This window comes from Maylandia zebra, linkage group LG16, assembly GCF_041146795.1.
Source record: "Maylandia zebra isolate NMK-2024a linkage group LG16, Mzebra_GT3a, whole genome shotgun sequence".
NCBI classification, from domain to species: domain Eukaryota; kingdom Metazoa; phylum Chordata; class Actinopteri; order Cichliformes; family Cichlidae; genus Maylandia; species Maylandia zebra.
The window spans coordinates 14,543,552-14,554,859 of NC_135182.1; the positions used below are offsets into that span (position 1 = coordinate 14,543,552).

An 11,308-nucleotide genomic window follows, 5' to 3' on the forward strand; every position below is an offset into this window, starting at 1 on the left:
GCAGGAGGGAATCCCAACAACAACGTAAGGAAGAGGTGAAATTAGCCTGGTAAAAAATTATATGGAAGGAGATACTTAGGAACTCGAGGGTTCCAGTAAAATGAATGCTTACTTTTACTCAAATCCACCATGACACCTCATGTAACATGTAAATTTAAGAATATTTATTTTTTGTTACTTTTTAAACGTTATTTCTGTCTCTAGTGGAGTTTAATTTTATATTGTTCTATCTTTTTAAAAAAAATATATCTTATTATATCATATTTTTTAGATGCTGGGTGACTTGTTTTTTCCTCATCGCACTCACTTCATTGTAATGTTGACCCAGTGTTAACCACAGGTGGCTAAAGTGCAGACCTTCCTTGCTTGAGTTGAAGTAGATACCCGTGTTAAAAGCAAACAAACAAAACAACTTTACTCCAGTAAACCCTGAAGTACTGAAGAAACTTCTTTACTCAATTAAACATGAAAGGTACCGGTGTTGGAGTTAATTTGGCGTTGGTTTTGTGCGCAGAAACATTGGGTAGGATGTTTTTCCAGGTAGGATGGATTCCCAGAATACCTCGGCTCCAAAAATGTACTTAAAGTAAGACAGTAAATATTAGCTCCTTGAAGGACAATTCTTCTAAGCATTTTTGTACAAAGGTAACTGAACCTTGTGCTATATTAGTGTAATAATAAAATGATATTAGTGCATGAAAATACAAATATTATTAAAATATACACTCTATTTCTAATTATTGTAATGAGCTTGAATGGGTGATGCAGAACACATGCAGTGAAAGATAATTTAGGACAATGACTATTTTTGTTGCGTACATCATAGAAAGTGACTACACCACTAACAATAAAATGAATACAGTCAAGGTTACCGTGGAATTCAGCACGTAGGGGAATCCTAAGAGCTGTGTAGTGGCTCGGTATTGGGAAAAGAATCAAGTGAAGTAGAATAGCGCAATAAAATCCATAAAGCAATATAAAACAAAAATTGCTAACGAAATACAGTAAAACAGAAGCACAGCAAATACTAGATAAGATTAAGGTGTATATAGGGTGTAAAGTTTAGTTGAAGTATAACTACGATGTAATAAAATCTCCTTGGAGAAACATCACAGCGACGTTTGGTCGTCAGCGAGTGTTGTTTCCCCTCCAGTCCAGCAGGCGGCGGTAGCGCACGTGAAGTCCTACAAGAGCGAGACGCAGGTCAGCTGATCGCTGCTGTAGAGGAGAGAGAGATGTCTGTGAAGATCTTGCGAAGGATGGAGTCTGTTTTTACCGTCACTTTGACCTTCTACTGTCTGTTCACAGTCGGTAAGAAATACATAATAATAGTTTTTCATTACTGACGTGTTGGGGTGTTTTCCTCCCCCCACGTATTTACGTGTAATAGTAAAGTATCTTATATGCGCTGAATGGTAGGTCGCTCGCCGAGCCCGGAACATTGTTAGCGTTGCCGTTTAACTCATTGTAATATTTCTGTGGCCAGACTCGTACGACCGTGCTAATATAAACGAGGAAAAGTGGAATAATAACTCTGCGGATACTGAGAATCATTGTTCGGCTTTGGACTATCATCAAGCGGAAGACCACAGGGTTAGCTTGTTGCTAACGGAGATTATAGCTCAGTCGCTTCTTAAAATCTGCCAGTGACGACGAGGACGTGGTTAATATTCGTAAGGACGAGGTTGACAAATCCGTCCAGGTCATGTAAAAATGAAGAAAGTACTAAATATACGGCTTCCTGGTAGAGGGTTACGATTTTACAGAAGCCTGGGTGGTCACGTGACATGCTCTACGCCACTGGTTCCCCTTTATTCACCATCAGCTCTCTGTCACGAGTTCTTCCTTCATCCACATGAAAGGTGAGGGGCGATAGTTACTGAGCAGGCTGCTGCTTCTTGTGTTTGCTGTAACAGTGAGAAACTGTGCGCCATCCTCCAGCAGCTCAGGGCTGACAGTCAGTAAATGTTATAGTGTTAACGCCTTATCACTGTTTAAATACTTTTAACTGTTTCCTTATTCCTAAGGGATTTGCAGAGATTTTTAAACTGTATGCCGTTCCAGGCCTCCCATTTATCCAGGCTTGGGACTTCCATTGTATCAAAAAGTGATTGTCTGCCAAAAAATTATTGCCCACATTTGAACTGTTGCAAATGACGTGTTGACCTATAATATGTCAAACATATCTCTAATGAATGATATCAAGTCATTTTGAGCCAGAATGAACATTCCTGTCACAAGGTTGAAGACGTAGAAGTTTATATATTCTCTCTTTGTCCATGTAAATTTATCATGTATATTAAAAATGTCTTTTTCAAGAGATATCTGACCAGTAGGGTAGCAGAAATGGCAATCACAGTGGCCAAGAAGGACCGGATTGATTATAATGTAGGAACAGTAAGGCAGAGTCATGCAAAACAGGTAATTTCTTTAATTACGCATATCCAACTAAGCGTCGCCACTATATTGTCATGGTGGACAGGTCTGCAGTCTGTCACAGGGCTAAGGCGCAGACAGACAACTCTCATTCACACCTACAGACACACTAGAGCCTACAGTTAGTGTAAACCTGTGCATGTCGTTTGACTGTAGAAACCATGCAACCATCTGCAAACCCATGCAGACTCCATAGGCTGGATACAAACCAGTGAGGCCACAATGCTGCCCTCTTTGGAAAAACAGCAAAAAAGAAATATGTGTCATTATGAATCACATGTGATATTTATAGATGTAAAACAGTTTACTGCCATGAATGTGTCAGTCTGGTTCTAACACTAACAAATATTGGCCCTCTTGGTTTGGTAAGAAAAACTGACATTTACTTGGAGTCATTAACCCTGGTAAACATAATTGGCTTTGATTTTATTGTAATGTCCCACTTTTCATAATTATATTGTAATGTTTTGCTTTCATATGTAGCTAATAGATCTAGAGGATCTAGATTTACTGCTACTGAAGCCTTGAAACAGATACTTCAATCAATCAATCAATCAAGGCTTTATTCGCCACGTGCAGGTTGCCCTGCAGTGAAATACTTTAGTGCGAACAGCTCATGAATTTCAAAGCAGTTCTACAGTCCAACACTGGTCTCGCAATCTGTTGGAGAGCCGCGAGCGTCGCCATACTTGCGCTCTGTGATGTTGTCATTCTTGTGCTCAAAGAGCCGATTCTGAGAACTCACGACTTAATGGTCAATATGTTGATAAAAATCACTCTGTATCTGTGACAGGTAAAAGAAATGGTACAATACAAGAAAGTATTCCTGTGTAACCCGACTGGATCGTCTTACTCACTAAACTAGCCTGAGGGGTGATAGCTAAAGTTCTTGCTAGATGGTAAATATTTTAAGTAATGCTGTATTCACTGAGTCAGTATTCAGTACAGGAGCAAAAGAAGTTTCCGGACAGAATTGGACAAAATTCGTTGTAATTTAATTTTTAAATCATTCACAGAAAAAGTAGTACATGTGCCATTCTTTCAAAAACTTGTGCATGTTGCCATGTGACGCTTCTTTTTGTTCCTTTTGTGGGAATTTGTGATTGCAAAATGGCCACGTTTTAAAATACAAAATTGGGCAATGAGTTGGATACAGAAAGTGCACCAGGCAACAGATAGTGACTTCACTGGTTATTTTAGTTTTGTTTGAAGTTTGGTGGTGATTGGGATCAAAAAGAAAGCTAAGCTAATAATTATATTTGTAGGTGGTGATATTTTTTTTTTGTCTTACTTTAAAAAACAAAAACAAAACCGTACCCTATTCTTTTCCACTTAGATTTACAGTCATGCTGTTTTTCCCCTCAGGTGTCCATGGAGACAGCTTCACTGTGCTGCAGGCTCCAGAGTTTGTGTCCTTCCAGAAAGGTGACTGGCCGGTTTCTGGAGAGAAGATTCCAGACCTTGTGGCTTTAACCATGGGCTTCTCAGTTCAAGAGGTGATTCGTTACTTCAACTCATGCTCCACAGTTTTATTAGTGTTATAGAAGAAGACTAAGCTCATAATTACGCCAGCTTAAGCTCTACTATGCGTGTCCAATTGCACAGGATCTATTGTGGCCAGGCCTCCAGGCTGGTCCGTTGTTCCAGCGGCCCCGGGCCAACATTCTTGTTGTGGTGAGAGGAGTGGATAGCCTGGCTCTGCCTCAGAGCGTGGCCTCATATCCCCTGGAGAATGTAAGTATGACCGTTTTTGTGCATCAGCTTTTTATCTTGGTATAAATAGAATAGAAGTGTAGACCTGTATATGAGGGTGCTATCTTCTTTTCTGCAGCCCGTTCCCTTCACCATGGATAGTGTTGCAGAGACTGTACACTCTTTGTTTGCTGAGGACACCCCTGTAGTCCTCCAGCTGGCCCCCAGTGAGGAGGTAATAAAAGTCTGCTGATGTACTTCTTATCTGAGACATCCCTCTTGAGGCACTGTTAGTTATTTACTTTGACCTGTCTTTCATTTCTTTCAGCGGCTCTATATGCTCGGCAAGGCCAATGCTGTGTTTGAGGACTTACCCGTCACGTTGCAGCAGATCCGGGCCCGTCTGTCCCAGGATGGCTCAGTGCTGTCTTCTCTTCCCCTCAACTCTCTCAGCAGAAATGCAGAGGTCAGTTCTTAGCCACGTTTAAAACCAAAAGACTTAGTTCTTACTAGAGATGGACCGATCCGATATTACGTATCGGTATCGGTCCATACTGACCTAAATTACTGGATCGGATATCGGAGAAAAATAAAAAATGTAATCCGATCCATTAAATATCACGAAAGCACCTCACAAAACTTGCAACGCGCCATAACTCGCCTCAGAACGTTAGCACGTCGGAGCAGTATGCATCACGTGATAGAGCGGCTGTGGCATGCGGGACCTGTCGGTGGTCTGGATAGCATGTGGAGCTTCGCTAGCAACCCGGCATTTCATCTCCGACAAAGTTATCCCCGAGAGAAGTAAAGCAAGTGTGTAAGTCCATCTCTGAATGTTTGTAAAGCATTCCTGCGTTAAGCTTAACAAGCGATATATGGAGCGACTGCCTCCTCTTGCTGCTACTTCAATCATGAAACTGCTTAACGATCAGCTGATCGGCTTTTCTGTCGCGAGTCCGTCTCTCTAGTTTGCTTTTGGCCCACTTTGCACCAGAAAGAGGAAACCAGCGGCTGAACAGCAGCAGCACGTTTAAGCTTGATCAGCTGTTGTTAGAATTTATTTAATATTACTTTCTACACCAGGATCTTTTTCTACGTAGCTGACGGCTGGTAACTGTGCAGGGGCGGATCTAGCAAAGTTTAGCCAGGGGGGCCGGTAGGGCATTAACAGGGAAAAGGGGCACAAAGACACACTTTTCTTTATTCTCATTTAAAATGTCTAGCTTTTAATAAATAATTATCCGAATCTTACACCCAAAGTTTTAATTTGATGTAAAAGGAATAGAAGTCCATTACTGTATATAGAAACTATTAAGTCTACGGTAATATATATACCCTAGTAAGCTATAGTACTTTTTCCTTTGGGAAGGTACCATCTGTGCAGTCTGCAATTTTGCTGAAGAAAGATGTTGAATCTATTTAATATTTCTTGAAAAATAATTGATTGGAGTTGGAACCCTATTAGTTAGGTTGCTTAATATTTACGCTAAGTACTCTTTAAAATACCAGAATAGGGAGGATGGTGTAGGTTTAAGTTTATTAGATTGATCAGTATTGCTGAACTATGAAACATTTTTTTTTGCATACAGGTATAACAGAATAGCTTTAGTGTAGTTGTTGTTTTAAACTTGAGTATGAACTTATACAAAATTCAGCAAGATATTTAAAAAAAACAGTTTTGTTGATTAAAAAACACTATATCGGATTCATATCGGTATCGGCAGATATCCAAATTTATGATATCGGTATCGTATCGGACATAAAAAAGTGGTATCGTGCCATCTCTAGTTCTTACTCCTTAGTTAACCAAAATTCCTTCCTTTGCCTTTCTTACCCTTTTATTCTTATTTTTGTTAGGCCGATTTGCTCTTCCTGTCTGAAGTCCAAGTACTGCATGATATCACCGCTCTGGTGAGTTGTTCCCTCGGACTGAAGCAATTCTTTCCACTTACAAAAAAAAAGGAAAAAAGAGTTGTGTTTGACGCAAATCTTTTCTTTCCCTCCTGTAGCTGCAGAGACACAGACATTTGGCTAAGGACCACTCCCCTGACCTGTACTCGTTGGAGCTGTCTGGCTTGGAGGAGCTGAGCCGGCTCTATGGTCCAGACTCCCCTCAGTACCGCGATGCCACGGCCCTTCTCGCTTCTGTCCTTCAGAAGGTTAGAAGAAGATCTGAAGAAGCGATACGCCTCTGCAGCTAACAATTTAACCACATTTTAACCATGTGCGTTTTTGTTTTTTCATTTCAGTTTGGGCAGGATGTGTATGGTCTCTATGGCAACAGCTCTGTGGTGGAGGTCGTTACAGTGAAGGCCTTTGAAGCTCCTTTAACCAGGAAGTCCCGCTCAATCCTGGAATCCAGACAGATTGTAAGTCTGGGTCAACCTACTTTTTAATATATATATATGCCAGAGGAGATACTTGCTGAACATGACATAAATGTACCAAATTAGAATGGGTTTATTTACATTTCAAGCACATTTTCTGTAACACATGTAGTTTAGAGGTCTGCGTCATGTAGCAGAGAATAGCAGCAAAATTACTTTTCTTTTCGAGAGGCGTTCATTCAGCTGTGTGGTGATTCTGAGTTTGTTTTGTTTCTTAGCTGCGGACACTGACACTTTAAACTAGTTCCAAATAGCTGTTTTAAATTTCTTGACTACTGCAAACATTTTTCAGAGTAACCGAGGCAGCCTCTACAACCTGGCTCACAAGTACGACGTCGAGTACGCCGTGGTCTTCAACATCGTGCTGTGGCTCATGATCGTTCTCGCACTCGCTGTCATCGTCATCGCTTACAACCTGTGGAACATGGACCCGGGCTACGACAGCATCATCTACAGGATGACCAATCAGAAGATCAGGATGGACTAAGTTCTGCCTGTCAAATCTCCTGTTGTCCCCTTAGAGCCCTCTAGTGAATGTTTGTGTTTTGTGTGAGGTCTCATTTAGTGAATAAACTGTGAGACTCTGATGGGAGGAAGACCGTAATACCACTCACGTCTTTGTTTAGAACTCTGGCTGCAGAACCTACAAAAATATTAACATTTCGTTAGCGGCTCCTCAGTTTATCTACAGCGGTATCGTTCTTCATGTCCTGGGAGAACAAACTGAAACTTCCTCTCTATAAACTCACAGCATTCCTTATAAATTTAACCACTCACTATCTGTGTCTCATCTGTTTTTCTTGGTGATTGAAGTTGTTTTTTGTTGTTGTTGTAAAAAATATATTGTAATATGAAAGAAGGAGATTTATCTGGTTTCTCTGTGAAATTGTTGTGCTTTTCTTTCTGTGGGAAACAGTTTTAAGTTAAATGAAATTTTATGTGTATATATTGAATATACAAATGCAACTGTATGAGAAACGGCTGTGCTCTTGTAAAAGGATGTCAAGTAGACTTCAGCGTGCTTCTATTCTAGATTACAGATGTGTTGGGACACAAATACTGGATCTAAATGTTGTTTGTTAGGATTGGATTCGAATAAATGAAGCTCTGTAAATTGCAATATGTGAATGACAATAAATTATTAAATGGATCACCCTGATTTTTATTTACTCCTATATACCACACACTGTGCATAATTATGAAGCTTGATTAAGGTTTTATCTAGTATCTACTAGACAACGCCACTCTCCTGGGTTCTCTGCATTGGCCTCCTGCACATGTTATTTTATTTTAATATTTTACTGGCCACTTAAAAGTCTCCTGGATTTGGCCCCAAGCTGCTAACAGTTATTGACCCCATATGAGCATGAGGCTGTATCCCAATTCAGGGTCTGCAGCCTTAACGTATGCAGCCTTAACGGTCCACAAGGGCCACGTACTCAAAGACCGCTAAGGCCGGAAGTGCGAGGCTTGTGAAATGGGACGGTCTAGCCTCCGTCGCGCTGCCCAGGTTGCCTAGCAACCAAGATACTAACAGCTGGAAACGTTTCATACAGCATTGTTTGACAGAAATGAAGGAGAACATATTTTGTTCATTTGTTTGCTTGTTTCTACATGAGCTTTGATCATTCTCTGTAAGATTAAGGTCAGCTATTGAACGGCGTATATTTTAAAGTAAAGGCTTTAAAACCAAGTTAGTACAAACATCACTAATGTCACATAACTTTGCCGACATGTGGCCAACAGTAAAGTTTTAATGTTCTTCGTTATTAAACATTTGCACATAAATAAGTCACATAATATTCAGTACTTACTTAAAGTTTACTCTTCGGGGCCCCTCATCCGCTGTTTTGTTTTTTTTCAGCAAAATTATCCACACCCACCGCCGCGCTATGCATTCTGGGATATGTTGGGCCACGAAGTCTACACCGCCACGCCCTTAAAATTCAGGGAAATGAAGGACGCATTTGAGGGCCGCATTTCGAGCAGTCTTCGCCGCGTCGCTGTGACGTAATCGGCCTTAAAATGCGGCCTTTAAGGCTGCAGACCCTGAATTGGGATACAGCCTGAGTTGTCTTGGATCCACATTCAGAGCACTTACAGCTGTTCCAAAATCAAGAGTTAAACCTAGAGGTGACTACTTTTGCCATCAGGGCTCCTCAACTTTAAAATGATCCACCCGAGGAAATCGCTTCTTAAAGCTCATTTCAATAGACTCGCTTGTATTTGTTTATATTTGTATTCTTTTTGGTGACATCCCTTCAATGCCTGCCTACCCTTTTAGTTTTTTTGAATTTGTAGTTCTATTAAATCTGTAAAATCTGTTTTGAAAGTTGCTGTATAAGTAAAGATTATTATTATTATTATATTTTATTAGATATCCTGTAAATGTTACGTCAACCCCAATTCTGTATAATCATTCTTATGTCACCACTGCACAGGTATTGCTCATCGCACATCGTCTTCATTACATGTTCAGCTTTCGTAACAGCTCAGCCAATCAGAAAGCAGTGTTTCTTGAAGCCCCGCCTCCGGCACAATATGTAGTAGGTTGTGAGCTTTTATAACCATTCGCGGACACAGGAAGCTGTGTGTACCTGTTACGGAGAAGTTTACGAAAAGTACAGATTGACACTGGACAGAAACGATGGTGTGACTGCTAATAAAAGGTAGGAGACTTTTCTGAAATCCCTGTTAAACCGTTTCGCGTCCACGCGGTGTTTACATTTTTTCCACAATAAGATCTACCTATCTATGTGACTGTATATACAGTGTATACATGTGGCTTGACTGTATATTTATATATTATATATTTTATATACACACACGTATAGATAGACAAATATGTACAACAAAACAAAACATTACACAAAGCACACTCATACTCATAGAAAATCGTGTTGTTTTGTTGTGTTGTTGTTTCATATTGCAGCTAGCATCTACGTGGTTAGAAGGATCCGGGCTTCCATCGCTGAAGGAGAGCAACAGGAGAAGCCCATCCTGACACCATGTAGTGCTATAGGTAAGATAATAACCAACTAATGGAAATAAACTGCAAGCAGGAAAAAAGTTCAAACTGTCTATGACTGTGGATGTCGCAGATCTTCGTTAAATGTTAGCTGAACTGTGCCTCTATTTATTATTTTTCATTCTAATGAGTCATTTTTGTCTTACACTTATGCAAAACATTAATTTAGTAAACAAGCAACACTTATTTTTACCAGTGAACTGCACATATAACATAGTTCTTAAGACATTACATCGTTAAGCATGAGATTAGGGTTACCGGTATTAGCGGTAAAGACAGTGTGCGTGTAGATTTATGCAGGAGCATTACACTGTAAATATCACTGACTCCCATGTGTTTCTCTTGTCATCTTAGCTGGAAAGAGAGCGGGGCAGGGGTTGAGAGAAAAAGCCTCTGCTGCATCACTGAGCCCAGGATCTGATGAAGGCGTCTTAGAAGCAGCAGGGCCGGGGACGTCATCAGAGACAGCTGTGCAGAAATGTGGCTCCTGACATTAAAGACTACGCTGGACACTAGGACCATGGACAAGTCAATAAAAATAAATAATCGATTATTTATTTAATTTCATTTTTGGGGGGTACTCATTCATTTTATACACCAAACAGTTTATGTGTGAAGATCTACATTGTTATTTTTCTTTTACACAAAAGCAAACATCAAACAAACAAGAAATATTATTCCAGCACTGTCCATGTTGTATGTTGTATCCAGTGGTCAAATTTTTATTACTTGAAACATCTTGACTTGCCACACCATGAAGTTAGCATAGCTAATAGAAAATATCATTATAATAACATTACCCAAAATCTGTTTAAAAAAAAGTCTGCATATGTTATCAAGTGTGAGTGGTAGGTCAACATGTTCTCTGTAAGTAAAATCTGAAGTTTATCTGCTGCAGTGTTTGAAGGCCGGCTCACCAACCTCTTTCCAGGGGCTGAGCTGGCCTGATGTTTCTGCAGTTACATCAATAAATTATAAAAATGCTCTTGTGGTCATATTTTCTTATATAAGGAATAAGAATGTACCAGTAAACATGCATTGACAATAATTGTGAAAAATGAAAATATCTATGTAAAAAATGAAATCTTCAATTATTTTATTTTAGTAATAAATGAGTGAGTGGCCGTTCTTTCACTGAGTTAGTTAAGTTAAGTGAGTTTTTTTTTTCTACAGCTTTCAGAAACAATTTTGCTGTTTGATTTCTACATTTTTGAAAATATATTTATTTTTTATTTCAATTATGGCTGAAGGCTGTGGCTGAAGCAAAAACGCAGGTGGGGGAGGAGCTTGGAGAGGTTTTCGGACCGTCTCCAAGAATTTCTGGCAAAATTGTCAGGCAACTCAGGAGGGGGAGCGGTGCTCTACTTGCACTGTGTATAGTGCAGGTAGAGCACTGCTGACTTCGACTGAGGATCTTTTCAGGTTGTGGAAGAGATATTTAAAGGATCACCTTAATCCCAGTGGCGCATCTTCCGTGGAGGAAGTAGAGTCTGGGGACGAGAGGGATGACTTGTCCATCAAGTCCATTGGTATGGGCCATTCGTTCCTTTTACAACTGTTGCAAGTGCTTGGGCCACACACCCGGTAATAAGTGGGACTCTGCCAGGGCTGCCCTTTGTCACCGATTCTGTTCATAATTTTTATAGACAGAATTTCTAGGCATAGCCAAGTGGTGGAAGACTTCCACTTGGGTGGTCTTACAATCTCATCTCTTCTTTTCACAGATGATGTGGTTCTGTTGAATTCATCAGGTGATGGCCTCCAG

At 40.2% G+C, this 11,308-nt stretch overlaps 1 protein-coding gene and 1 long non-coding RNA gene across 2 annotated transcripts; both read left to right on the top strand.

Moving 5' to 3' along the window:
* Positions 1-1,163: 1,163 nt before the first annotated feature.
* atp6ap2 (ATPase H+ transporting accessory protein 2) lies at positions 1,164-7,665 on the top strand. Its single transcript, XM_004551225.5, has 9 exons — positions 1,164-1,311; positions 3,802-3,932; positions 4,042-4,170; positions 4,268-4,363; positions 4,457-4,594; positions 5,986-6,039; positions 6,138-6,287; positions 6,378-6,497; positions 6,808-7,665. The coding sequence occupies exons 1-9, from the start codon at positions 1,236-1,238 to the stop codon at positions 7,000-7,002; spliced, it is 1,089 nt and encodes a 362-aa protein (XP_004551282.1). The 5' UTR covers positions 1,164-1,235; the 3' UTR covers positions 7,003-7,665.
* A 1,364-nt stretch (positions 7,666-9,029) lies between these two features.
* LOC101473701 (uncharacterized) lies at positions 9,030-10,527 on the top strand. Its single transcript, XR_191186.6, has 3 exons — positions 9,030-9,184; positions 9,448-9,537; positions 9,898-10,527. It is a non-coding gene; the product is annotated as an uncharacterized LOC101473701 (long non-coding RNA).
* The last annotated feature ends 781 nt before the right edge of the window (positions 10,528-11,308 follow it).